The 27,305-nt window shown below is 40.2% G+C and overlaps 1 protein-coding gene and 1 pseudogene across 2 annotated transcripts in view; both read right to left on the minus strand.

The window, feature by feature from the left end:
* Positions 1–27,305, minus strand: part of Slf2 (SMC5-SMC6 complex localization factor 2) — a 52,882-nt gene that overhangs the window by 15,871 nt on the left and 9,706 nt on the right. For both annotated transcript variants that reach the window (XM_057778026.1, XM_057778027.1), the window contains 7 exons: positions 26,555–26,625; positions 21,790–21,912; positions 20,906–21,073; positions 17,981–18,083; positions 11,849–11,924; positions 10,373–10,514; positions 76–178 (listed from right to left, as the gene is read on the minus strand). In XM_057778026.1, the coding sequence (XP_057634009.1) occupies positions 76–178; positions 10,373–10,514; positions 11,849–11,924; positions 17,981–18,083; positions 20,906–21,073; positions 21,790–21,912; positions 26,555–26,625 (786 nt within the window). The remainder of the gene's footprint in view (positions 1–75; positions 179–10,372; positions 10,515–11,848; positions 11,925–17,980; positions 18,084–20,905; positions 21,074–21,789; positions 21,913–26,554; positions 26,626–27,305) is intronic.
* Positions 24,806–24,906, minus strand: LOC130880882 (U6 spliceosomal RNA; annotated as a pseudogene).

Raw genomic sequence — 27,305 nt, forward strand, 5'->3', positions numbered from 1 at the left:
AACCAGTGGAATTTTAAACAACCACAAAACTGGTTCTGACTCTTTGCTAAAGATATATAATAAAGTCTTCCTTACCTTAACTACATTTAAAATGTTGGTTTCAGGAAGTGTTGAAAAAATGGGATTACAAGATGAATCTTCGCTTCCTCTTCCCCCCAGAGTTTTCTGTGTTTCAAAACTATTGAGAAGGGAATAAAGCATGCATTTCAGAACCACTGCGAAAGCAGGATGGAATGAGGCATAAAGTACTCACTGTGGGAAACTCTGAACAACTACGTTCAGTCAGGGTCTCACTATGCTGCCCAGGCAAGTCCCAAATGTATACTCACCCCGCCTCAGCCTCCTGAGAAGCTGAGGTTACAGGTGCATGCCACTGTACCCAGCTTAGTTTTCATTTGAAATGATTACTTACTCTAATGCTTCCCGTGTTAGAAAACTACATAAGACAGGCTTGATAAAACAGTAACGGACTCATGATTGTTAGAGAACCTGCCAATATAACATAAAGATAATTAGAGAGGCTAAGGACATGGCTCCGTGCTATGCAAGCATGAAGACCTGAGTTCTAATCTCTAACAACCATGCACAATTCTAGGCATGACTCTAAGTGTCTGAAATTTCATCACTGGGAGATAGAAAGAGCTCACTAGCCAGTCCAAGTGAAGGGTTAGCTTCTGTTTCAGTGAGAAACAGACCTTGCCTCAAGGCAATTGGGTGGGAAGTCACTGTAGGAAGAGACTCAAGTTACTACTGTGGCCTTGCATGGGCATGCAGAGGAGCAGGTTCAGGCACACTTATGTATAAACACCACATACAGATAATATACTCACAAACCAATTCTGAAAAAAGATGCATAAACTTGTCTTTTTTATTTTTAATGACATGTGTGTGGGTTTGTACACGAGTGTAGTGCCAACAGAGGCCAGAGACAACATGGGAACCCTTGGATCTACAATTACAGATTACGGGGAACTGAACTCAGGTCTTCTATAAGAGCAGTATGTGAACCCTGTCTCGAAAAACCAAAAAAAAAAAACCAAAAAAAAAAAAAAAAACAAAAAAACAAACTTTCCTGCCGGGCGGTGGTGGCGCACGCCTTTAATCCCAGCACTTGGGAGGCAGAGGCAGGCGGATCTCTGTGAGTTCGAGTCCAGCCTGGTCTACAAGAGCTAGTTCCAGGACAGGCTCCAAAGCCACAGAGAAACCCTGTCTCGAAAAACCAAAAAAAAAAAAAAAAAAAAAAGAGCAGTATGTGCTCTTAACCACTGAGCAATCTCTGCAGCTTCTGATCTTGACTTTTGAGACATTTTTACTTAAAACAACAAAACCCCAACAATATTCATTTGGCAGGACCAAACCAACAAACCCATGATGTATCAAATGATTTGCCTTCCCAACTGTACTCTTTCAGCTACTTGCTTTCTCCTCCCACAGCTGCTATTGGTGCTGGTCCTTCGTTCCACAAACATCTTATGTATAAAAAGCAAACAGAACCCTGTGCTCTGAGAACATTTGGTCTTTGTTTCCATGTACCAGCAAGAGCTCTTTACTGCTGATAAGGTGCTCATGAACCACAGTAACTAACCTGTGATTAGGGGGTTAGAAATTAAGTTCTACCCAGAGGGTCTAGGAATCAAACTGATCATCAAATGGTAAATGGTTTCATCCACCATCCTTGTGAAATAGAACCTCTATAGGAACTCTTTAGGTTGGACTGGAGAGATGGTTTGGTGGTTAAAAAAATACACCCCCCTCCATATTTTGATGTTTAGGTGGAAAACCCCACACATTTGGGGTCAGAATAGAATGTCTTCAGCCCTGCACAATGGCCCTCGGTACCCACTGTACTATGAACAGTGGTAAACCATGCACTGTTCTCCAGCTTCCTGTTTTTCCTTAGTAATGGTACCTTGAAGATCCCTTCACACTCACATGTGGAATTCCTCTTTGTTCTTTTGTGCCCCATTACCTCTGATGGGGGCTCTTGCATGAGCATGATGGGGTTTACTTCTGGGCAAGGCTGTTACTAGCGGCCATAGCAAAGAGTAAGATGATCCTGCTCTCCTTGTAATCAGATACTGCTTACAGCTGAAGGGGGTGGGGGTGGGGGAAGAGGTTCTCATGAGTCTCCTGCAGGTAACCACCACAAATTTACAGATACAACAGCTAAGTCATGCCCAAAAGACAGGATTTCACAGCTCCCTTCCCAACCTTCAACTTGCACATGCTTTCTGCCCTCCCTTCTGTGATATATCTCCTAGGCTTTGGAGCAGTTTTTTTGAGATGATCTCACTCTGTAATGTAGTTCAGACTAGCCTGGAACTATGTATGTAGCCCAAGTTAGATTCTTAAGTCTCTCACATGCTAGGGTCACAAACATGAGGCACCACACAAGAAAAAAAGAAAGAAAGAAAGAAGATAGACCCTGGTCTACGGAGCAAGTTCCAGGACAGCCAGGGCTACATAGAGAAACTCTGTCTCGAAAGAAAAGAAGAAAAAAAAAAAAAAAAAAAAAAGGAAAAGAGAACAGGGTAACTATGGCCATAGCTGGCCTAGAAATTACTATTTATCATAAGCGAGACTTGAACTCATAGTGATGTAATCACAGGTATAAGCCACCACACCTAGCAATTTTCTTCTTTTTCTAAGTAGCTCCTTAGTGGATCTTAGTCCCCCTCTCTGTATAACTTGTAGAAAACTACTTCATCTTTCCGTGCCCAGCTTGTAAAATGGGAATGAAGTACTAGTAATATTACACTATATCAATCTGGCACACAGCAATTACAGTAGAAAGGCTCCCAACTATGATGCAATGATGTGCAATAGGTAGATAATTTGGTAATGCTAAAGAACAAAACAGAAGACTGGTCAGAGGCCCAGTATTTCACAGCTCTTAGGTTTAAGCTGGAAGACCTACGTTTGAGCCTAGACTGAGGTAACATAGTGACCCTTGTCTCCAGAAGGGAGAAAAATAGGAAAAATAGAAAATAGGTAAGTAAAATTATAAACTCAACATGATATAAAAGTACAGAGATTTCTTCTAACAGTGAAGAGTCTTAGAGGAAGAAATACTAGGAAAAAAAGATGTTGGAGGCTGGAGAGATGGCTCAGCAGTTAAGAGCATTGCCTGCTCTTCCAAAGGTCCTGAGTTCAATTCCCAGCAACCACATGGTGGCTCACAACCATCTGTAATGAGGTCTGGTGCCCTCTTCTGGCCTTCAGGCATACACACAGAATGAATATTGTATACATAATAAATAAATAAATATTTAAAAAAAAAAAAAAGATGTTTGGTAGGTTAGGCATGGAGAGAGGACTAACTTAAGACTGATACTAGGCATAAGAAGGAAGAAGCAGCTATGAGACAGGAAAGGAAGAAAACACTGGTGGGAGAACAGATGGGGATATCAACTGCAAACGGTAGACTGTCCTTACTGTGCCAGTCTTTGACTCCTCTCTGAGCACGTCACTCCTTCACACTACATTTGATGTTGCTCTCCGAACACACTACTTGCTTCTTCACACTGCTCTTGTGAGATATGTGATTACACTGTGTAAAGTGTCACTGTGACTGGTTTAAAAAAAGCTAAATGGAACCGGGCGATGGTGGCGCACGCCTTTAATCCCAGCACTTGGGAGGTAGAGGCAGGCGGATCTCTGTGAGTTCGAGACCAGCCTGGTCTACAGAGCTAGTTCCAGGACAGGCTCCAAAACCACAGAGAAACCCTGTCTCGAAAAACCAAAAAAAAAAAAAGCTAAATGGTCACTAGCTAGGTAGGGAGCATAAGCAGAACTTCTGGGCAGAGAGAGAAAGCAGTAGGAGGAATCAAGATGTGGAGGGTGACACCAGGAAACATGGAGAGGAAACAGGAGGTACCAGATGGAAGAGAGGCAATGCCACATGATAGAGCATAGATTATAAAATACATGGGTTAAGTTTTAAGAGCTAGTTAGAAACAAGCCTAAGCTATAGGCTGAGCTTTCATAATCAAATAAGTCCCCATATCATTACTTGGGAGCTGGCTGGTGGGAAAAGACTCTTTACATATGGTATCTAACATGGAGGCTCAAATATCCTAACAAAGGGCTTGAGAAAGCTAAAAAAGGTTATGCACAAGAAGCCTTGCCTCCTAGACAGTCCAGTGCTTGGCGGTATACAGAGGCACGGCTATCAGCTGCTGCCTATGGGCTGGAGGCATTCACTAGTGCCATGTGCCAGAACCATGCATTAAGTTGGCATGGCAGTTTTATGATTTGTCTCATGTAATCAGAAAATACTACAGGCGCTTAGTAAAGCCAGGTCTTGACACAGAAAATCTCTAAAGAGGTACATGTTTAAAAATGTGTTTAGGTTGGGTGGTGGTGCTGCATGCCTTTAATCCCACTGCTTGGGATGCAGAGGCAGGTGGATCTCTGTGAGTTCGAGGCCAGCCTGTTCTACAAAATGAGGTCCAGGATAGCCAGAACGGTCACAAAGTGAAACCCTGTCTTGAGAAGCCAAAAATAAATAAAACAAAAGAAAAAATAAGTAAGTAAAAGAAAAGATAAAAGTGTTTAGAAAAAAGAAAGAAAATGGGTACAGTCATAGAAAATAAATAATTTAAAAATAAAGTCTTTAGCGAGGCGGTGGTGGTGCATGCCTTTAGTCCCAGCACTCGGGAGGCAGAGGCAGGCGGATCTCTGTGAGTTCAAGGCCAGCCTGGTCTACAAGAGCTAGTTCCAGGACAGAAACCAAAAGCTATGGAGAAACCCTGTCTCGAAAATCAAAAAAAAAAAAAAAAAAAAAAAAAGTCTTTAAAGAGAGTGTATAGGAATATGAAAGAAAAAAAGTCATATAAAGATGGGAAATACACAGGGTGTCTGGATCCTGTATGGAGCTTTGTTGACTTTAAATTTTTTTTTTTTTTTTTTTTTGGTTTTTCCTGATAGGGTTTCTCTGTAGCTTTTTGAAGCCTGTCCTGGAACTCGATCTGTAGATCAGGCTGGCCTCAAACTCACAGAGATCTGCCTGTCTCCGCTTCCCGAATGCTGAGATTAAAGGTATGCACCACCACTGCCCGGTGACTTTAAATTTTTTTATATGCTAATGAACAAAAAGCAATAGTTGCTGAGAGACACTAGATTATGAAAACTACTAAATTAAACCAATCTATATATTTTAATAATGTCTACTTCAGAATGGAGGTCAACAAAATGCGTTGCACTGGAGATAGGTTATGCCTTTGTTTCCATAAAAAACAAAAGTTATTGTTGTCTTCAAAATTAATAAAGATCAGATTTGATTGGGGGAGACCATCTGAAAATCTTAGCTATAGACATGAAGAAAGAAACCAAGAAAGGCTACAGGATAGAGGACGTACATGCTGATTCCTCTACTATGGGAACAGCTCTGAGACTAGATGAGACATGATAGATCTTGTTGGCTACAGAATCGTGACTTATTATTACATGCCATCCTTTCACGACATGGATGGAGACTTATAGTTTGATTATATAGTTCAAAAGATTTATAAAATTGACAGATGCCTTTTACCTGCTCAAACAGAACAGAAAATCACCTTTAGCTGATTAACACATTTCCATACTTGTGTTAATGCATGTGTGTGTATACATGCATAACACACACACACACACACACACATATATAACCTTTAAAAGTTTGAGGGTTTTCAGACAAAAAAAAAAAGGACCAAACACCAATGAGGACAAGGAGTCCAGGGGAGCCAACTTCTCAAAATGCCTGTTTCCTCAGACTTCTGTATCCAGATCTACTTCAAAGCTGCCAGTGAGACGGTCCAGCCTCAAACACTACTCTAGCCAGGGCTTCAGGAAAGCCCTACACTTTCCCATCACACAGAGACCAAACAAACAAACAAACAAACAAACAAAAAATACAGCTAGCTCTCCCAGGACTTGATTACTTCCCAATTTTCTCAGATTCCCTAAAGATGCCGTCATCTACAAACAACAGGAAACAGTCTACAGAATCCAACACCCACATTTCCAAAAGGTAGGGTGGGTGGTCTTTGGTCATTTGGTGGACATAGATGCTTATCATTGGTTACAAGTTTTTTATTGGTCATGGTCAGGAAAAAAAGCTGAACAAAGATTAGATTCAGGATCTCAGAAGGGAAAAGGGGAGATATAGTATAGAAGTGATATAATAAAAGGGTAGATTGTTGAGTCTACTTTTGAATAACTGGTGTGGGGGGGGGGGGCTGGAGAGATGGCTCAGTGGTTAAGACCTTTGCTTGCTCTTCCAAAGGTCCTGAATTCCCAGCAACCACATGTGCTCATAACCACCTGTAATGAGATTTGGTGCCCGCTTCTGGCCTGCAGGGATACACTAAATACATAATAAATATATCATAAATAAATAAAGACAATAAGTTTTAAAAAAATAACTGGTAGTCTCAAATATTTTACATTGGTATAGATTTTGGTATAGTGATACAAATTTAAGGTTATTTTTGCTATATATTTCTTCTTTTGTTTGAGTTATTGTACCTATTTAGCTCTTTTAACAATGTAATTTTGGCTGGGCAGTGGTGGCACATGCCTTTAATCCCAACACTAGGGAGCTGGCTGTTAGGACAGAGAAAGACTCGTTACACACTTGCTATTGCTCTCTGGACACTGCTCGCTCCTTCCCAGCGCACTAGACGCTCCTCTCTGGACACACTGTTCACGCTTCATAACATTTCTACTTATTTACCATCTTCCCTGACCATTATGTATCACTGTCTAGTTACTAAACCAGACTGAGGCAATTCTTCAGTTAGTTAAGTAATCAAGATTATAATTTTAGCCGGGCGGTGGTGGTGCACGCCTTTAATCCCAGCACTCGGGAGGCAGAGGCAGGCGGATCTCTGGGAGTTCGAGACCAGCTTGGTCTACAAGAGCTAGTTCCAGGACAGGCTCCAAAACCACAGAGAAACCCTGTCTCAAAAAACCAAAAAAAAAAAAAAAAAAAAAAAAAAGATTATAATTTTAAAGTTATTTTATTTTTAGTTATGTATATGTGTGCATCTGCATATGTTTGTGTACACATGAGTACAATGCCCATGGAGTCCAGAAGAGAGTACTGGATCTTGTGATGCTGGAATTACAGACAGTTGTGAGCAGCTTGACATTGGTTTTGATGATGCAACTTTGGTCCTCTAGAAGAGCAGCAAGTGTTCTTAATCACAGAACCTTCTCTCCAGAAAACCCTCTAAATTATATTGCTAAATATTATTCACATTTTTGTATTAATGCAATTATTTGATTTCATCATTGTACATGCTTACTAAAATCAATTAAGCACTCAAATTGATCATACACAATATAAAAAATTACTTCATACTATTGAGTTTACCAAAAGTAATGTAGTTGATATTTTAAATGTTCACATACATGTATTTATTTATTGTTAATTATGTATCCCTGTGTAGATATGTCATAGGGATGGGAAATATTGGATCCCCCTAGAGTTGGAGTTATAGGCAGTTGTAAAACAATGGACATGGGTGCTAGGAACCAAACTTGGATCCTCTGCAAGAGCAGCACAAACTCTTAACTGCTAAGCCATCTCTCTAGCCCCTTAACTATTTATATCACCCAGAAGTATGTGGTATTTTTAATTGGGTACATAGCTCGGTGTGGTGATGGTGCACGTTTTTGATCCCAGAACTTGGGAGGCAGAGGTAGGTGGAATTCTTGTGATTTCAAGGCCAGCCTCGTCTACACAAGTTCCAGGACAGCCAGGGCCCACAAACTGAAACCCTGTTTTCGGGTGGTGGTGGGGTGGTAAGAGGTATTTAGCTGGCTGGGTGTGGCGGCACACACCTGCAATCCCATAACTTAGAAGGCAGAGGCAGGAGTTCAAATTCAGGACAGCTAGAGCTACTGCTTCAAAACACAAACAGAATGTTCTAATAATATAAAAAGATTTTTTGATAGACTAGGAAGGCATTGTTTCTTCTATTTAGAGTATCAGAGTATGTCTAAAATTTTGCTATTCAGCATATTTTCTGATATGAAGTATACACAGGTAACAAGGGGTCCAGTTACAGTGAAAAGAGAATTGTACAAGAGAATTTGGTTTTGGATGCACCATGTTTTAACAATTCATATTTTTCTTACGACCCAATGGTGTAGGAGGGTCTTCTTTCTATGTGTTGTTTTCATTGATTGAATAAAGAAAACTGCCTTAGCCTTTTGATAGGGCAGCCCTTAGGTAGACGGAGTAGACAGAACAGAATGCTGGGAAGAAGGGAAGTGTGGCAGACGCCAAGATTATCCTTCAGGTTAGACTCTTGCCGGTAAGCCACAGTCAAGTGGCAATACACATTAATAGAAATGAGTTAATCAAGATGTGAGAGTTAGCCAATAAGAGGCTAGAAATAATGGGCCAGACAGTAATTTAATTAATACAATTTCCGTATGGTTATTTCAGGGGTTAAGCTAGCCGGGCAGAGGGACACAACGCACAGCTTTTCATACTACAAACCAAGATGAATATGTGCTCGAAATTTAAGAATTACTTTTATTTCTTTTCTCTGCAATCGGGTCGCTATTTCTTTTGCCCATTCTGCAGTGTTTTATTGATGTTTATCTTTCATAGTTGGAATCAAGTCCTTGTCTGTGACCAGGCCGCCTTGCTCTCACTTGTGCTTCTACCATGTTCCCCAACTTCCCAATTTTGAAGATTTTCTTTGACATTACTTAAAATAATCATTGCTGGGGCTGGAGAGATGGCTCAGCAATTAAGAGAACTGGTTGCCCTTCCAGAGGACCTGAGTTCAATTCCCAACAACCACAAGGTGGCTCATAACCATCTATAGTGGGATCTGATGTCCTCTTTTGGCATAAAGTTGTAAACACACATAAATAAGAAAAAAATCATTGCCATCAAGACTTCAAAATAGTGATCAAATTCCCATTTCCTTTTATGGAGGCTGTACACATAAAACCATCTTTTCCTCTTCTATAATTACGGCCAGTTTTGCCTCATATTTCTGATTTTTATGAATTCTGAATCAGTTGTATGATCCAACCCTTCCTATTCCCTCAAATCCTGCTGACATTTAGTCCTATATCTGAATACCTAGGCTAGAAGTCCTCGTTAGAACACACAGTAGGCTTTCCATTTACAATCTTTGCTTGCTTTAGTAATTCATATGCACACATTGCTACATAGGTTTATTTTCTAGATGTCATAAACTCCTTCCTTTTGGCATACTTTTAAGTGGTTCCTCATCAGATACCTGAAGGTTATCGGCTTTTCTCTATAAATTTTACTCCCCAGCATCCATACCAAATCTTTTTGTCAGAGTCTCTCAGTTGATTCTTAGGCCTTTATGCATAGTCTGAATTATTTATCAAATTATTATTATTTTTTTTTTTTTGGTTTTTCGAGACAGGGTTTCTCTGTGGTTTTGGAGCCTGTCCTGGAACTAACTCTTGTAGACCAGACTGGTCTCGAACTCACAGAGATCTGCCTGCCTCTGCCTCCCAAGTGCTGGGATTAAAGGCGTGCGCCACCACCGCCCGGCCTCAAATTATTTTTTTATCAAGTTCTTTCCAAACTTTATGGTTTCCCCCTTCTTGTCTAACCGTTCGCTCAATAAATATACATAACATTTTTTAAAAATTAAATTTATTGAAGGTGGGGTTAGGTATAGAGGTGGGTAGGTAGTGTGTGATTTGGGTGTAGGTGCCAAGGCCCCAGGATAGAGGTCCGAGGACAATTTTTGGGAGTCAAATTATTTCTTTCTATCATGTGTATCAAAGACAGAACTGAGGTGAAGTTATCTGGCTTGCATGGAAGTGCTTTTACTTGATCAACCATCTTGCTGGCCCAGTAAGACAATCTTAAATAATAATGAGAAGACTTTAAAACTCTTTATACAGGAGTGTTTCTATTATTTCACCATTAAAAAGATGCCATGTTTTAGAGCAGGGCAGATAATGTAAGTAGCTGGGTGGCAGAGGAAAGCAGATCTCTGTGAGTTCAAGGCCAGTCTGGTCTAAAGAGCTAGTTCCAGGACAGGCTTCAAGAAACTCGTCTTGAAAAACAAACAAAACCTTTAAAAAAAAAAGCAAGTATTTCCAGACTGATTTCAGCTTTGAATTTAAGTCAAGAATGAATACATTAAATCAATTATAATGACAATGGAAGATGACCATTAACAAATTCCTTTCAGAGCACAGTGAAGTAGTGCTTGCCTTTAATTCCAGCACTGGGGGCAGAAACAGGTGAGTTCTGTTAGTTCAAGGCCAGCTAGCACATTTTACGTGGCTAACTCCAGGCCAGGCAGGGCTAGAGTAAGATACTGTCTCAAAAAACCCCAAAAGATCTTTTGGTATTTACTATGAGAAGAAAACTTACATTAGATTGTCTTCATTAAAATCTGGCTGAAGAGTCTCCAGAGGAAACAAAGATCCAAAGGCAATGCCCATGTTTAAAAACACAGCTGCTATGTCAGACAACGATGGGATCCAGGGCCAAACTGGTGAGTCACTGAAAGTATCTGTGTAAAACAAGAAATTATTTCAACTCAAAACACTATTGCACAAAGGAACATTGCAAAGTGACAGTCTGCCTGTGAAGCAGATGATTGCCATTTTTTTCTTCTTTCATTCGTTTTTTTTTTTTTTGTTTTTTGAGACAAGAGTCTCACTATACAACCTATGCTAAGATTACAGGCATTTGTTACCATAGTGGCTCTTATGACAATGATTTCACAGAAATGACAGCTGCTAATGGCATGTTAACAATATAGTTATGATACATCATAGACAGTATAACTCACCAGATCATGTGAACTAAATAATACAAAGGAAATACCTGAGTGATCCAGAGTGTATGTCATATGCATATGCAAGTCATATGCAAGTAACACGTTTTGAAATGATTAGACACAACACTGGTTAAAATCCTAACTACCATTAACACTGGAAGACTTTATCATATTCAGTAGCCTTATAGTCTTTATCCCTCAAATAAGTGATTGGTTGAATCACAATCCTTCTTGTATTAAGAGGGCTTTCAAAGGCAAGAAAGCGACACACACAACAGATGGTTTCAATCTGCCTTAGGTCACTATTAACACATACTGTTGTTAATTCATAAGCAAACTAAAAATCAATTGGTTAAATCTGAGCCTAGGGGTTTATGCTTGTAATCCCATCACTCAGAAGGTTGAGGTAGGAGGATCAAGAATTTAAGGCCAGCCCAGGTTACAAAGTTAGTTTGAGATAGCCTCAGCTATATGAGACTGTGTCAAACAATAACAATAACTAAGCCTAAATAATAATATTTTTTAATTGGGTGCTCTAACGCATAGAAAAGTTTCCAAACATTTCTACTGACCCTATAAAATAACGCACGTGTTAAATATTAAGGGTTGTCATCAGTAAAATCTGGGATCTGTTTCCTCAAAGAACATAGAAAATCAGACATTTGTTTTTGACTGGTATTTCATTTCTTTTTTCTTTTCTTTTCAAAGATGTGTGATTATGGGGCTGGAGAGATGGTTCAGAAATTAAGAGCACTGACTGCTTTTCCAGAGGGCCTAGGTTCAATTTCCAGCATCCACAATGGCAGCTCATAGCTAGAATTCTAGTTCCAAGGGACCCAACACCCATGGCAAAACACCAATGCACATAAAATAAAAATAAATTTACAAAAAAACAATTTTAGAGCTAGGATTATAGGTCAGGTGGAGTGCTTGTTTAGCATTTATGAGGCTTCACATTTAATCTCCAGGATCAGCAAAAATCAAAACAAACAAAAACACAATTCTAACATTAAGCAATATGTAATAAACAACAACACATACTACAAATTAGTTTATGTACTCACCATTCCTAATGGTTATTTCCATCAATGTACTTAAAATCTGTACCGACACAATACAATTTGTGTGAACTGACATCATCTGTCAAAAATATAACCAAGTGTTAGAAAGGAAACATGAGTTTAGTATTTGCTAGGCTCATATAAAACTATTTTAAGTATGGTGATACAGAGAATGTTCTTAATCCTAGTTCCTTAGGAAGCTAAGACGGAAAAATTGTGAATATGAGTTTAGCCTGGGCAAAGCAGTGACATCCCACTTCCAAAATAGTTTCATGTGCACTTAACACAACAACTTAAGAACTTAAGAAGGGTTTTCATTTTATGTATAAACAATACGTCACTAATGGGTTATATATTCACTAATGGAGCCATAGCAGGTAGAACCAAACACAGGTCTAGTCTCAGGTCAGGCCTCTTTCCATTCTATCAGGCTACCTGGACTCTGGTGTTTGCTTTTTTTTTTTTAAATATTTATTTATTCATTATGTATACAATATTCTGTCTGTGTTATACCTGCAGGCCAGAAGAGGGCACCAGATCCCATTACAGATGGTTGTGAGCCACCATGTGGTTGCTGGGAATTGAACTCAGGACCTTTGGAAGAGCAGGCAATGCTCTTTTTTTTTTTTTTTTTTTAAATTTATTTATTTATTTATTATGTGTACAATATTCTGTCTGCATGTATGCCTGCTGGCCAGAAGAGGGCACCAGACCTCATTACAGATGGTTGTGAGCCACCATGTGGTTGCTGGGAATTGAACTCAGGACCTTTGGAAGAGCAGACAGTGTTCTTAACCACTGAGCCATCTCTCCAGCCCCAGGCAATGCTCTTAACCTCTGAGCCATCTCTCCAGCCCCATGGTGTTTGCTTTTTAGTTTTTTTTTTTTTAAAGATTTTATTTATTTATGTATATAGTATTCTGTTTGCATGTGTGTCTGCAGGCCAGAAGAGGGTGACAGATCCCATTATAGATGGCTGTGAGCCACCATGTGGTTGCTGGGAATTGAACTCATGATCTCTGGAAGAGCAGACAGTGCTCTTAACCTCTGAGCCATCTCTCCAGCCCCCTGCTTTTTAGTTTTACAACTTCTACTTGTAATTACGTAAATAGCATTTGAAACTAGAAGTCACTTTTCTGTATGTATCACCACTCCAAACAAAACATAAAGGAGGGCTGGGAAGATGACTTAGTTGTTGAAGTGTTGGTGAACAAGTGTGAGGACCTGAGTTCTAGCCTCAGTACACACCTAAAACCCAAGTACAGGGCTGGAGAGATGGCTCAGAGGTTAAGAGCACTGGCTGTTCTTCCAGAGGTTCTGAGTTCAATTCCCAGCAACCACATGATGGCTCACAACCATCTGTAATGAGATCTGGTACCCTCTTCTGGCGGGCAGAGATACATGCAAACAGAACACTGTATACATCATTAATAATAATAAAAAAAAATCTTAAAAGACAAAAACCAAAACCAAGTACGGCTGGGTATGGTAGTGAACATCTTTAATCACTAGGCAAAGGCAGACAGATCTCTGTTGAGTTTGAAGCCAGAGTGGTCTTATAGAGCAGTCCATACTATCTAGGGCTAAGTAGTAAGATCCAGACATAGAATTCTCAGCTCCTCCAACTTGTGTGGCCACATTTCCCACCATGATGATAATGGATTAAAGTTCTGAACTATTAAGTTAGCCTCAATTAAATATTTTCCTTTATAAGAGTTGCTGTGGTCCAGGGAGATGTTCCCAGCTGGTACCTTGGGCAACTGAGGAGAGGGAACCTGAAATGACCCTATCCTATACTGATGAATGTCTTACATATCACCTTAGAACCTTCATCTGGCGATGGATCGAGGTAGAGACAGAGACTCAATTTGGAGCAACGGTCTGAGCTCTTAAGGTCCAAATGAGGAGCAGAAGGAGGGAGAACATGAGCAAGGAAATCAGGACCACGAGGGATGCACCCACCCACTGTGACAGTGGATCTGATTTATTGGGAGCCCACCAAGGCCAGCTCGTCTGGGACTGAATAAGCATGGGTTGAAACTGGACTCTCTGAGCATGGCGGACAATGAAGGCTGATGAGAAGCCAAGGACAATGGCACTAGGTTTCAATCCTAATACATGAACTGGCTTTGTGGGAGCTTAGCCTGTTTAGACGCTCACCTTCCTGGACATAGATAGAAGACCTTCGTCTTCCCGCAGGGCAGAGAATTTGGACTGCTCTTCAGTATCGAAAGGGAGGGGGAATGGTGTGGGGAGTGGAGAAGAGGAGTGGGGATAGGGGGAGGGGAGTCGGGGGAGGGGGTAATATTTGGGAGGAGGGGAGGGAAATGGGAAACGGGGAGCAGGTGGAAATATTAATAAAAAAAAGAAAAAAAAAGAAAATCCCTGACCGGTATTCCATTGTAAAAAAAAAAAAAAAAAAAAAAAAAAAAAAAAAAAAAAAAAAAAGAGTTGCTATGGTCATGGTGCCTCATCACAGCAATAAAACCCTAATGAAGACATTAGCCATGTAGCCTAGCTTACACAGCAAGTCCAGGCCAATAAGAGACACTTTTTCTCAAAGAACAAAGTGGGTGGTGCTTAGGAAAAAACATCCAAGGTTGACCCCTGACCTCTACATTTAAGCACAGACATGGGAAAATCAAATTACAAATTAGTTATCAAAGTTAAAAATAAATAATACAGTCGGGCGGTGGTGGCGCATGCCTTTAATCCCAGCACTCGGGAAGCAGAGGCAGGCGGATCTCTGGGAGTTCGAGGCCAGCCTGGTCTACAAGAGCTAGTTCCGGGACGGGCACCAAAGCTACAGAGAAACCCTGTCTCGAAAAACCAAAAATAAATAAATAAATAAATAAAACACTCATACATTTTTAATTAGGGAGAGGACTTGAACCTGAATCTTAAGTAGCTCCAGATGTATCTATGTATTTTAGCTATGTATCTAAAACTGACCTTAACTTTTGATCCTCTTGTTTCTATCTCCTAAGTGCTAGGTGTATAGGTGGCACTACCATACCTAGTCACTCTCTAACTGTTCTTTATAAGGGAGGAAAGACTTTTCTGGGCTTAGGGTTTTAGGGGATCACCCTACCACAGTAGAGAAGAGACAGGATAGGTGTATGGTCACACTGCACCTACACTCATGAAACAGCATTCACCAATAATTGATTTTTGAAACAGGGTCTCATGTTGCTCAGGCTCAAATAAGCCTAAAGACAGACCATAGGGTCTCTCACTGAACCTGGAGTGCACGATTTCTCCTAGATTGGGCAGTCAGCAACTCCCCTTCCCTGCTTTACTGGCCCCTACCCTCTCCATGGCACTGCTGAGATTACAATGTGCACAGTTTTTATGCGACTGCTGGGATTTGAACTTATGTCCTCATGCTTGTGAAGGAAGCATTTTTAACCACTAAGCCATCTTCCCAGGCCCAACTAAGGTACCTTTAAGAAGATATTCAGTTGTCATCAGAGATACAAGGAAGAACAATAACTAGGTATTAGCTGCCTTCAAGGACAGGACAACTGGGTAGTGGTGGCTCACACCTTTAAACCCCTGTACTTGGGGGCAAAAGTAGATGGATCACTGAATTCAAGGCTAACATGGTCTACAGAGCAAGTTCCAGAAGCCAGGGCTACACAGAGAAAACCTGTCTCGAAAAACTAAAAAAAAAAACAAAACAAAAACTTTATTAACCACCTTCCATTAAAAAAATAACAAAAATTCTTCTTTCTTATATTTTCCATAGCTATCTTAGTCTTCTCAACTTTTCTTCACCATACTTGACCCTTAAAATTAATTACTGTACACTCACATTTCCCCCTACTTTTTCCGTGTTAGAATGTGGGCTTCATGTGCTATTCATCCAGTACCTGGCAGAGTTGACACTAAAAAATACCAATCCCATGGAAAAACTGAACATGAGTATTCTAGAATGTCTAATTCTTGCCAAACATAAGATTCCTTGACACGCTCTCAAAACCCAGAGTAGAAATGCTGTTTCCCCTACATCTTAGTTCATATGTGTGGTCATATGGATGAAAATGGCTTTCATAGGCTCGTAGGGAGTGGCACAATTAGGAGGTGTGTGGCCTTGTTGGAAGAAGCTTGTCACTGGGGGTGGGATTGGAGGTTTCAGATGACCAAGACAGGCCCAGGGTCACTCTCCCTGCTGCCTGCTGATCCAGATGTAGACACTCAACTACCTCTCCAGCATCAAGTCTGTCTACATAATGCCATACTCTGCAGCATGACAATTATGGGCTAAACCTCTGAACTGTAAGCCAGTCCCAATTAAGTGTTTTTCTTTAAAAGAGTTACCATGGTCATGGTCTCTTAGAAACCCTAACCAAGACAACATGTAATGGAGTTTTCTGATACCAATAGTACCTGGCTCCTCCGCAAAAGCAGCCAGTGCTTGAAACTGCTGACTCATTCTCCCAGGTCATCTAATAACAGGTAAGGTAGATAGATCTCTTTGAGTTGGAGGCCTGGTCTACATAGTGAATTCCAGGTCAGTGAGGGCTACATAAGACTGTCTTTAAAAGAAGATTGGATTTCTAGGACAAGACTTTTGTGTGTATGTACATGAAGGCATAATCACCCACACAGGCCCCATTAGGACAAAGGGTCAACACTGGCTATGTTCGTGTTATACGACTCTGACCTTCACTTATTGGGTGTGGAGGGAACAAATGTATGTCACAGCAAGCCAGCGGAGGTCAGAGAACAACCTCTGGAGCCTGCTGTCTCCTACCATATGGGTTCTAGACACTGCATCTAGGTTGCCAGGCTTGGAGGCAAGCACCCTTACTGAATGAGACATCTTGCCCAGCCCACTTCTTTTTACTTTTTGAGAAAGAGTCTCTTGATTAACCTGAAGCTTGATTCAGCTAGAATAGCTGGCCAGTGAGCCCCCAGGATTTCCCTGTATCCACTTCCAGCTCTGGAGCTGCAGACATGTGCTGTCACTCCTGGCTTGCACACTTGTCCTAAGAACTTAGGCCTCTTGTGCTTATCCAGGAAGATTTTATGTATTGAGACATCTCCCCTTCCAGTAAGGCAAACTTTTGCATAGTGTAAAATATCCCTTTATACTTAAAAACTGTTTACTCCTATTATTTCCTATACATCCAGGATTTTATTAAAATAAAATACTCTAATAGCCTGAAAAAAGGTGACATGAATCTTGTCCTTGAAAGGAGAATAATGGCCTCGCAGCTCTGTCAAAATATACTGCATTAAATCCTGAATTACTGTCTTCTTGATATGTCAAGAGTAATAAACATCTACATTTCTGGCCAACATATCTAGAGGAATACCAAAGCAATACATAAAATCAACACCACTTACATAAAACAAAAATGAAGATATAGCTGGGCATGGTGGTACATGCCTAATCCAACATTTGGGAGGCAGAGGCAGGTAGATCTCTTGTCAGTTTGAGGCTGGTCTGGTCTACAGAGCTAGTTCCAGAACAGTCAGAACCATACAAAGAGACAGAGAAACCCTGTCTCAAAATACCAGAGAAACAAACAAACAAACAAACAAAAAAACAAAAAGAGAAAAAAAAGATATATAAATATATAAGTGTTAAATGGAGAAGGAAGAGAAACAGTTGGGTTTGCATAAACACACACACACACACACACACACACACACACACACACACACACACACTGCTAATATGGCTGAGTGCTCTTGTAGAAAATTAGAATTAAGTTCCTAGTACCCATGTCTGATAATTCACAGTCACCTGCCAGCTTAGCTCCACAGGATCTGACACTCACATGTATGTAACCACACATAAACACATATATGAAGAGAGAACATGGCTCTCCCTGCCTCGTTTTATTGCACCCAGAAATTACGGGTGTAATACACTATTTATTTTTGCTTAAATTTAATATTTTTTCTGCTTAATAATAAAAATTTAATTTCATTTACTCATTCATTAATTTAGTGTGTGCATGGGGGTGCGCATATGTTCCATGTGGAGGCCAAGCACAACTTTCATGAGGTGGTTCTTTCTTTTCACTATGTGGGGCCTAGGAATTGAACTCAGGTTGTCAGGCTTGAAGTTTATTAATAGGAAACACAGAAGGAACCCATTATAAGCCCCAAACATTCTCTTACCCGAAACAGCCACTTTAACACAGGTACAGGACACTGGACATAGTGGTATGCAGAGGTAAGGAAGCCTTGTGTTGTCAAAAAAATCTGATCTGTTTTTCCTGATCTGGAAACAGAAAACCAGTGACTGTTACCTATGGCAAAACCTTTCTAGCACAAAAGACATTTGATATGATCGGAGAAACAAGTAGGCAAACCTCAGTTAACAGAGGCAGATTCAATACTAACATGGAGCAGGCTCACACATAAGTTGGACTGGTGCCTAGCTGACTCAGTCGATGGACTCCACACTCCTCTGCAGACAAAGGTACCAGTCTCAGGACATGGGCTTTTATCAGTTTAGGGATGAATTTCCCAAAACTTGGCACCAGAATCCACATGGTTTCTTTCTTTTTTTTTTTTTTAAATATTTATTTATTATGTATACAATATTCTGTCTGTGTATATGCCTGAAGGACAGAAGAGGGCGCCAGACCTCTTTACAGATGGTTGTGAGCCACCATGTGGTTGCTGGGAATTGAACTCGGGACCTTTGGAAGAGCAGGCAATGCTCTTAACCACTGAGCCATCTCTCCAGCCCCCTCCACATGGTTTCTACACCTGAAATGTCACACACTAAGACAATCATCCTAGTCTAGGCATTGAGCCGATCCAAGGTCTGTATTTTGCCTTTCTCAGTGGTACCTGTTTTGAATTTTAGCTGGGCAAACTAAAGTTCACTGAATCAGCAGAAATTAAGCACAGGTTGTATGTGCTTCCTGGGAATCTGAACAGAAAGCCAGCACTTAATAAGATACAACAAGTAGAGAAAAAACATGGCAAAAACAATACACCAGAGCCAGGACTTCCTACATGAAGTAAACAATCTGACTCATGTTAGTACTCTTGTCATTGATGAATCTTTCTTTTGTGGTACTGGGAATATGTTTTTGGAGACAAGGTCCTGCTTTGTAGCTCAGGGTGACTAAATGTGCCGTCTTCCTGCTGCAGCATGTGCCACTACTTCTGACTTCTGTGGTGCTGAAGATCAAATCCAGAGCCATACATATGAGACATAATCACTCTACCAAATGAGCTACAGCCCAGCCATCACATATTCATTTTAATCTTAGCTGATAAAAAAGTAACGATGAACCATGCTTGAAGCTTTTGGCTTTACTTCTAGCACTGTAAACAAAAAGAAAAATCCATGTTGATGTGGTGTTAATACCAGCACTCAGGAGGCAGAGGCAGACTCTTCTACTAGTTCCCCAGCCAGAGCTTTTATTTATTTTTTTATTTTTTTAAAGACAGGATTTCTCTGTGTAGCTTTGGAGCCTGTCCTGGAACTTATTCTGTAGACCAGGCTGGCCTCAAACTCACAGAGATCCGCCTGCCTCTGCCTTCCGAATGCTGGGACTAAAGGTGCACACTACCTTTAGTCTTAGTCCCAGCCAATCAGAAGCTTTTAAGAACAACTTTTAAGAAAAGATTTTATTTTATGTGTATGGGTGTTAGCTTCTGTGATGGTTATTTTTGGCTATACCTAGAATTAACTAAAACCCAAATGGCTGGGCACACATGTGAGGGATTTTTTTTTTTTTTTAAATTAAGTCATTTTGGGCTGGAGAGATGGCTCAGAGGGTAAGAGCACTGGCTGCTCTTCCAGAGGTCCTGAGTTCAATTCCCAGCAACCACACGGTGGCTCACAACCATCTGTAATGTAATGAGAACTGGTGCCTTCCTTGCCAGCAGTATATTGTATGCTTAATAAATAAATAAATCTTTAAAAAAAAAATTAAGTCATTTTAAGTGTGAAGTTCTCCATACCCCCCCCCCCCTTTTGTTTTGTTTTTTGAGACAAGGTTTGTCTGTGTAATCCTGGCTGTGTTAGAACTAGCTCTTTAGACCAGGCTGGCCTCGAATTCACAGAGACACCTGCTTCTGTCTCCTGAGTGCTGGGATTAAAGGTGTGCACCACCACAGTGTAGCTTGGGAAGACCCATTTCTAACCTGGATCTTTGAGGTGGGAATCTGGGCCACATCTTCTGCTGGCAGCCTATGTAAAGGCCATGGAAGGAGGAAGGCTATTGCTCTTTTTTGCTTGCTTGCTCTGGCTCTCGATCTCCCTAGCAAATTCATTCACTCACTGGCATTAGAGGCTACTTATTCTGGATTCCAGCACACACTGAAGACCAGATTATACATCCAACCTTGTGGACTGAACAACTAGATTTTCAGACCTTTCCTTGGTGGACCACAGCCTGTAAATCATATTAAGTCCCCTTTCAATATATAAAGGTAAGTCTATGAATTCTGTTCCTCTAGAGCAGTAGCTCTCAACTTTCCTACTGCTGTGACCCTTTAATACAGTTCCTCATGCTGTGGTGATTCCCAACCACAAAGTTACTTTTGTTACTTCTTCTGCTGCTACTTCATAACTGTGATTTTGCTACTGTTAAAAATCGTAATGCAAATATCTGTATTTTCCAATGGTCATTCCAGCTCTAGAGGGGTTGAGACCTACAGGTTGAATGCTCCAGAGAACCCTGATTAATAGCCCTGCATGCATATATGTGCACCACATAAATGCCTGATACCCACAAGGGTCAGAAGCCTGTCAGATTCCCTGGAACTGGAGTTATGGATAGTTGTGAGCCATCACACATGAGCCTGGGTCGTCTACAAGAGCAGTGTTATTTTATTTTTCTTTTCCAAGATAGGATTTCTCTATGTAGCCCTGACCATCCTGGAACTCACTCTGTAGACCAGGCTGGCCTTAAACTCAGAGATCCATTTGCCAGCCTCTGCCTCCTGAGTGCTGGGATTAAGGGCATGCACCGTCACCACCCCACAATAAGTGTAATTAACCAATGAGCCATCTCTCCAGCCCTTAGAACAATTTTTTAATACAGAAAAAAAAAAACCCAAAATGTTTGATTTACTTACTTGAGAATAAGCTTTTCCACAGCACTTTCTCCGATAAAACCAGAGTCTCTTAAATCTAAGGTATACTGATTGAAAATTTTTCCAGAATTGAGAAAATTAAATATTTCTTCACCTGGATGATGATCAGGAATAGCATCAATTGTAACTGAAAATTTCTTTAGAAATTCCCTGAAACACAAAGACCATTGAATAGTGAAGAGTTAGGACACAAATGGTTTTTTTGTATTTAAAAATGAAGGCAGTCAGTGGGGCAATAGTGGAGCACACCTGGGATCCCAATACTCCCTAGGGAGAGGCAGGCAGATTTCTGTGAGTTCAAGGCCAGACCGGTCTACAGGACAGCCAAGGCAACACAGAAAAGCCCTGTCTCAAAAAGAATGTTTTGTCCTTCTCTTTAAAGCTCACAGTGAACACCACTGATAAAGATTTATCATGTACCTTGTGGGGTATCTTTAATTTGATTTTTTTTTGCTTGTCAAGACAGGGTTTCTCTGTGTAGGTCTGGCTATCCTGGAACTCACTCTGTGGATCAGGCTGGCCTCTACCTCCCAAGTACTGGAACCAAAGGCTTGCCTGTGTGCCTTGATTTGCCTTCCAACAAAACCCAAGTGTATCTCAGTCACTGGGCAGCCAGCCATCAGTGGCCCAAGCTGTTTCATAAAAGTCAAATTAAAATGATTAATAGGGCCAGGCGGTGGTGGCGCACGCCTTTAATCCCAGCACTTGGGAGGCAGAGGCAAGCAGATCTCTGTAAGTTCGAGGCCAGCCTGGTCTACAAGAGCTAGTTCCAGGACAGAAACCAAAAAGCTACAAAGAAACCCCGTCTCAAAAAAAAAAAAAATCAATAGTACTGAACGCTTATAGATGGTGTGAAAAGACACTACCTGTGTTCTTCCAAGAGACCATCCTCATCATCTGTACTGTCCTGGTCACCAATTCTGATAGGAGATTTAATGCCCCGGCCTTGTCTTATGTCTTCCTGTAGCTGCTTCTGCAGTTCATCTAACCTGAAAATTAAAAGAGTGTACTAATAAATGATTTATATTTATTTATTTTTGAGACTGGTTCTCTCCATGTAGTCTTAGAACTCTCTCTATAGATCCGCCTGCCTCTGCCTCCTGAGTGCTGGGAGTAAAAGCATGCATACCAGGCCAGTCTTATGACTTATTTAAAAAAGACAACCAGAGCAGGCACTTGGTCTACAGAGCTAGTTCCAGGACAGTCAAGGGTACACAAAGAAACCCTGTCTTGTAAAACCAAGCAAACAAACAAACAAACAAATGACCACCCCACAAACAAACAAACAAAAACCACAAAAGAAACCCAGATAACTTTAGTTGTTATCTAAAAGTAACCCCAACCAAAAACTCTTACTATATACTCTATTTTAAACAAATTCTGTTAGAATACAGGGTAAATCATATCTCCACAAACATTATACTATTTTAAAGAATGCTACTTTATGGGTATGTGTTTTGCCTACATGCATGTCTGTGAATCACGTGCACGCAGTGCCCATAGAAGCCAGAAGAGGGTGTTGATCTCCTGGCACTGGAGTCACAAATGGTGAGCCATCATGTGGGTGCTGGGAATCAAACCTGGGTCCTCTGGAAGAGCAACCAATACTCTTAGTCACTGAGCCATCTTTCTAGCCCCTTGAATATTTCTTTACAGCTAGAAATTTAAGAATGATCTGTCCAAACCAGAGAACAGAAAAAGAAAAATGGTAAATAATGATCAAATTTGATTATCTTCTCTAATCTTTAATACTCATTGACATCTTGCAGACCAACATCCTGATAAAGTTAATTAGGTTTTTGTCTTCATCACAGTCATCTTCACCACACCTAACACTGAGCACTTACTATGGCACACTTAAACATGAACTCTTGGTGAGACTAAAGGAAAATAAGCAATCAATAAACTTACTGTTCTATCACTACTGATGGGTCAATCATCACACCAAATGGTACTTCTGTGTTTGGTCTGAGAAAGATATCCCTACTACCATTGTGTCTGCACATGTGTGTACACATCTAGGTCTTGTGATATATCCTAGGCTGGCCTTACACTTGAGATCTTCCTGCCTCCCTCCACTTACATGTTATTACTGGTGTGTACCACCACATGTATCAATGCTTAATTTTAAATATTTCTCTAAATTCAGAGGCAAAAACTTTTAACCTAAATGTCTGAAATTTTTCTATATTTACTTATATATTTAACAAGTTTGAGACTTGTATATATTAACTTTTATATAATATAGGCAGTTAAGACTTACTTTTAAAGTGAATTAAAATTGATTTTGAAACTGGGAGTGGTAGCTCACGCCTTTAATCCCAGTCCTTGGATCTGTGAGTTCGAGTCCACTGAGCCCTCTCACCTACTCCAGTCGGCTAAACTTTAAATGAAGTTTTGTAGGCTCGTTTTATCAGTAGTCTTTGAATAAATAAGGCATGTTATTCACACTAGCAATAAGTCTGTAACCAGTCACATAATTTTTAATTTAAAGTTTAATTTATATATGTGTGCCACACGTGTGTGTTTTTCCATAGAGACCAGAAGAGGGTGTTGGAGTTCCTGAAGGTGGTTGTGAGCTACCAGACATGGGTTTTGAAAAACAAAATCAGTCCCGTTGGAAGAGCAGCAAGTATTCTTAGCCAGTGATCCTTATCTCCAGGCCCACTGTTTAAAATTTTTATTTACTTCTTAATTTTTAAAATTATATTTAAGCCAGACATAGTGGCACATGCCTTTAATCCCAGCATGTCAGAGGCTGTGGCAGGCAGATCTCTCTGTGAGTCTGAGTATATAGTGAATTCCAGGACAGCTAGACATACATAGTGAGACCCTGTGTCAAAAAACCAAAACCAACTGGGGCTGGAGTGATGGCTCAGAGGTTAAGAGCATTTCCTGCTCTTCCAAAGGTCCTGAGTTCAATTCCCAGCAACCACATGGTGGCTCACAACCATCTGTAATAGGGTCTGGTGCGCTCTTCTGGCCTGCAGGCATACATGGAAGGAATGCTGTATACATAATAAATAAATATTTAAAAAAACAAAACCAAACAAACAAAATTACATTTATTTGCATTTGCATGTGTACATGTGCACGTGTGTATGCACACTAGGTTTGTATATGGGCTGGAGGATAACTCAACCGTCAGTCCTCTCCTTTAACCCTAAGTCTCAGGGACTGAAATCTGGATGTCAAGCTCAGCAGCAAGTGCTGTTACTCATTTATTCACTGAGACAGACACTGAACTCATTCAAGTTCCTGAATTCCAACAACTGCCACTATATTCAGCTAGTCACATAAATTTCATTAGGGAAATTATGACCCTCAATTTTTAGAGGTACATAAACTGGGCTGCTTATTATCATTTTGAACTATTCCTTCAAAGAGTAACATGATATAGGAATAAATGTACAGTTATCTTAGTTTCAAATTTTATACTTAATGTTGGACATGGTGCACACACCTGTAAACCCAGAATTTGGGCAAACTAGGAGAAGAATCCAAACTTTGTGGCCAGCTGTAGCAACATATTGAGATCATGTCTAAGCAAATAACCGTTCCCCCAACCCAAGAAAACAGTAACAAAAATGCTTGAAATTGGTAAACATGAAAAAAATGTTTTTTTCAAATTTTATTTCTGCCAGTGGTGGTGGTGGAGGCACACACCATTAACCCCAGCACTCAGGAGGAAGAGGCAGGGGAGCGCTGTGAGTCTGGTCTACAAAGTAAGCTTCAGTCAGAGCTATAGAGAAACCCTGACTCTAGAAAACAAAATGAACAAACCCCCCAAATAAATAAAATAATGGTTCCTTATTCAAAATAGTTTATATCATATTCTACGAAAACTGAGTTTTTTCAGAGTTAAATGATACTAAATTTTAAAAAACTATGGAAAGCTTCATAGATCTGTATGTCATCCTTACACAGGAGCCGTGTTAACCTTCTCTGTATTGTTCCAATGTGCTGCCGGGTGGTGGTGGCAGAGGCAGGCGGATCTCTGTGAGTTCGAGGCCAACCTGGTCTACATGAGCTAGTTCCAGGTCAGGTTCCAAAGTCACAGAGAAACTCTGTCTTGGAAAAAAAAAAAAGCCAATCACACAATAGATTTAAAAATAGATTTAAAAAAAAAAAATTAAAAAAAAAAAATAGATTTAAAATGTCAATCATAATGAGAAATCATTCTGTGCCCTTTAAGATGGTTATTATAAAAAGAAAAAAAAGTGAGAGAAAATAGCAAGTGCTGGAGAAGATGTGGAGAAAAGAAATCCTCCTTCACGCTGGTGGTTACGTAAAATGCTGTGGTTGCTGTGGTGGCTCTCCCAAATCCCAATAATCACCTCATGATTCACTAAGTCCACATGTGGGTATATACCCAAAATACCCGAAAGGAGGTACACACATTATCATAACGTTTTTCCTCCCACAACAGCCAAATAGTAGATACTGCCCAAGTGAACATTCATTAATGGATAAGTGAATAAAATGTGGCATGTATTTAAGACAGACTAGCTAACCTTAAAAAGGAAATTCTAACCCAATCATCACTACAAACAAGACATTATGCTAAGTACAATATTCCTGATCTAACAAGGAAACTACTAAATAATCTCACATGACATATCCAGAGTAGTCAACTTCATAGAAACAGGAAGAAAAAGAAAAATGGTGGCTTGCCAAAGGCAGGAAGAGCCATATGGTTTCAGTTGAGAAGACGAAGAACATTCTGGAGCTAGGAGGTGGTGATGATGGCTACACTGATGTTAGTGTGCTAAACTAAACTGAACGAGGGCTGTGGTGATGGCTGCTGAGTAAGCGCTCACCGCACAAGCATCAGGACCTGAGTCTAAATTCTCAGAACCCACATAAAAGCTGGATGCATATGCCAGGCGTGGTACTGCACACTCCTAATCCCAGAACCCAGTAGGCAGAGGTAAGCAGAATTTTGTAAATCTGAAGGCAGCCAGGGCTACCCAGTGAGACTCTTATCTCAAAAAAAAAAAGAAAGAAAGAAAAGAAAAAAAAAGGCGGGGGGGCAATGAATGCATAGCCTAAGTGTCTGCAATCCCAGTGTGTCGACAAGGAGATGGGTGGCGGAGACAGGAGACTCCCTGGAGCTCATGGTCAGCTGGCCTGGCATACAGAGCACTGAGAAGGCTGCCTCAACAATGGAAGGAGTCGTCAGAGCTTCACATGTAGGCCACAGCAAACACACACTAGCACTTTCATGTGCACACACAATAAAAATAAGTTCTACCCATGCTTTTCCTCAAGAATATCAGTTAAGACACTGTTATAACAAGCAAAAAGGAATTTATAATGATGCAATATAAGGTATACTGTAAAGCCTCTATCTTTTGATATCTCATGAATAAGAGAGCACATCGTATTTCTATAACAGTTGACAGGAGACCTGTAATAAAGGCACTCCTATAAAATGCATGTTAACTTCTAGTTTCCTTGGGATTTCTGGTGCTGGAGCCAGAAGTCAGGGCTTTGCACTTGCTTGATAATCACTTACCACTTGAGCTAAATCCCCAGCCCAATATATACTAATTTATCATTTAGTTAAATAAAGTCAACCACATAAGCAAAGCAGCTTGTTAAATTTAACAGATTATGATTTTAACCAACCTTTGTGTGTCTTCCATCTCCTTTACAAGACGCTCTAAAGTATTTGTGTAAGTTCCACTCTGAGAATATTCCTAAAACAAAAAGAAAGTTTAACAAATAATTTATAACTTATCTTAGTAGAAGAACTGGGATAATAAGTTATTCAAAGTACTAATGACTATTTTCTGTCAGTAACCTGAGTCTGGATGATAGCCTTCTTAAAGGAAAAATTTCACCATCATGCTTTAAATCTAGTATTCTGTACTGCAGGCAATCTGATTCCAATATCCATTAGGAGGGTCACTGCCTGTAAAACCCTGCTAACCTCTGGATCTAAATGCAAACACCCAAGGGCTTTGTGGCATCCCTGACTTTGGTTCTGCATTCTATTTTAGTGAAATCAAACTACCACTAATTTTTAGGTGTTACCATGGAATATTATACCTTCCCCACCAAACTTTACAGAAATCTTAAAATTAATACAGTTTACTCCCAAGATAGAATGAAGCACTTTATAAATAAAATTGCACACCACAATTAACAACATTTCTACACTCTACCTTCATTTACAGCAGTGGTCTCCAAAGCAGGGGGTGTGCAAGGTGATCCATTGGGGTGCAGGAAGAAAATAATAGAACTTCTATTTATATGGAACTTCTATAGAAACTCCAGTAGAACTTAATCTATAGTAACTTCTACGTAACTGCCACAGGAAAATACTTAATTGTTCTTTTTCCTTCTAAATTCTGTTTTTGTATATACTTTATTTCAA

The sequence above is a fragment of the Chionomys nivalis genome, chromosome 8 (assembly GCF_950005125.1).
Source record: "Chionomys nivalis chromosome 8, mChiNiv1.1, whole genome shotgun sequence".
NCBI classification, from domain to species: Eukaryota; Metazoa; Chordata; class Mammalia; order Rodentia; family Cricetidae; genus Chionomys; species Chionomys nivalis.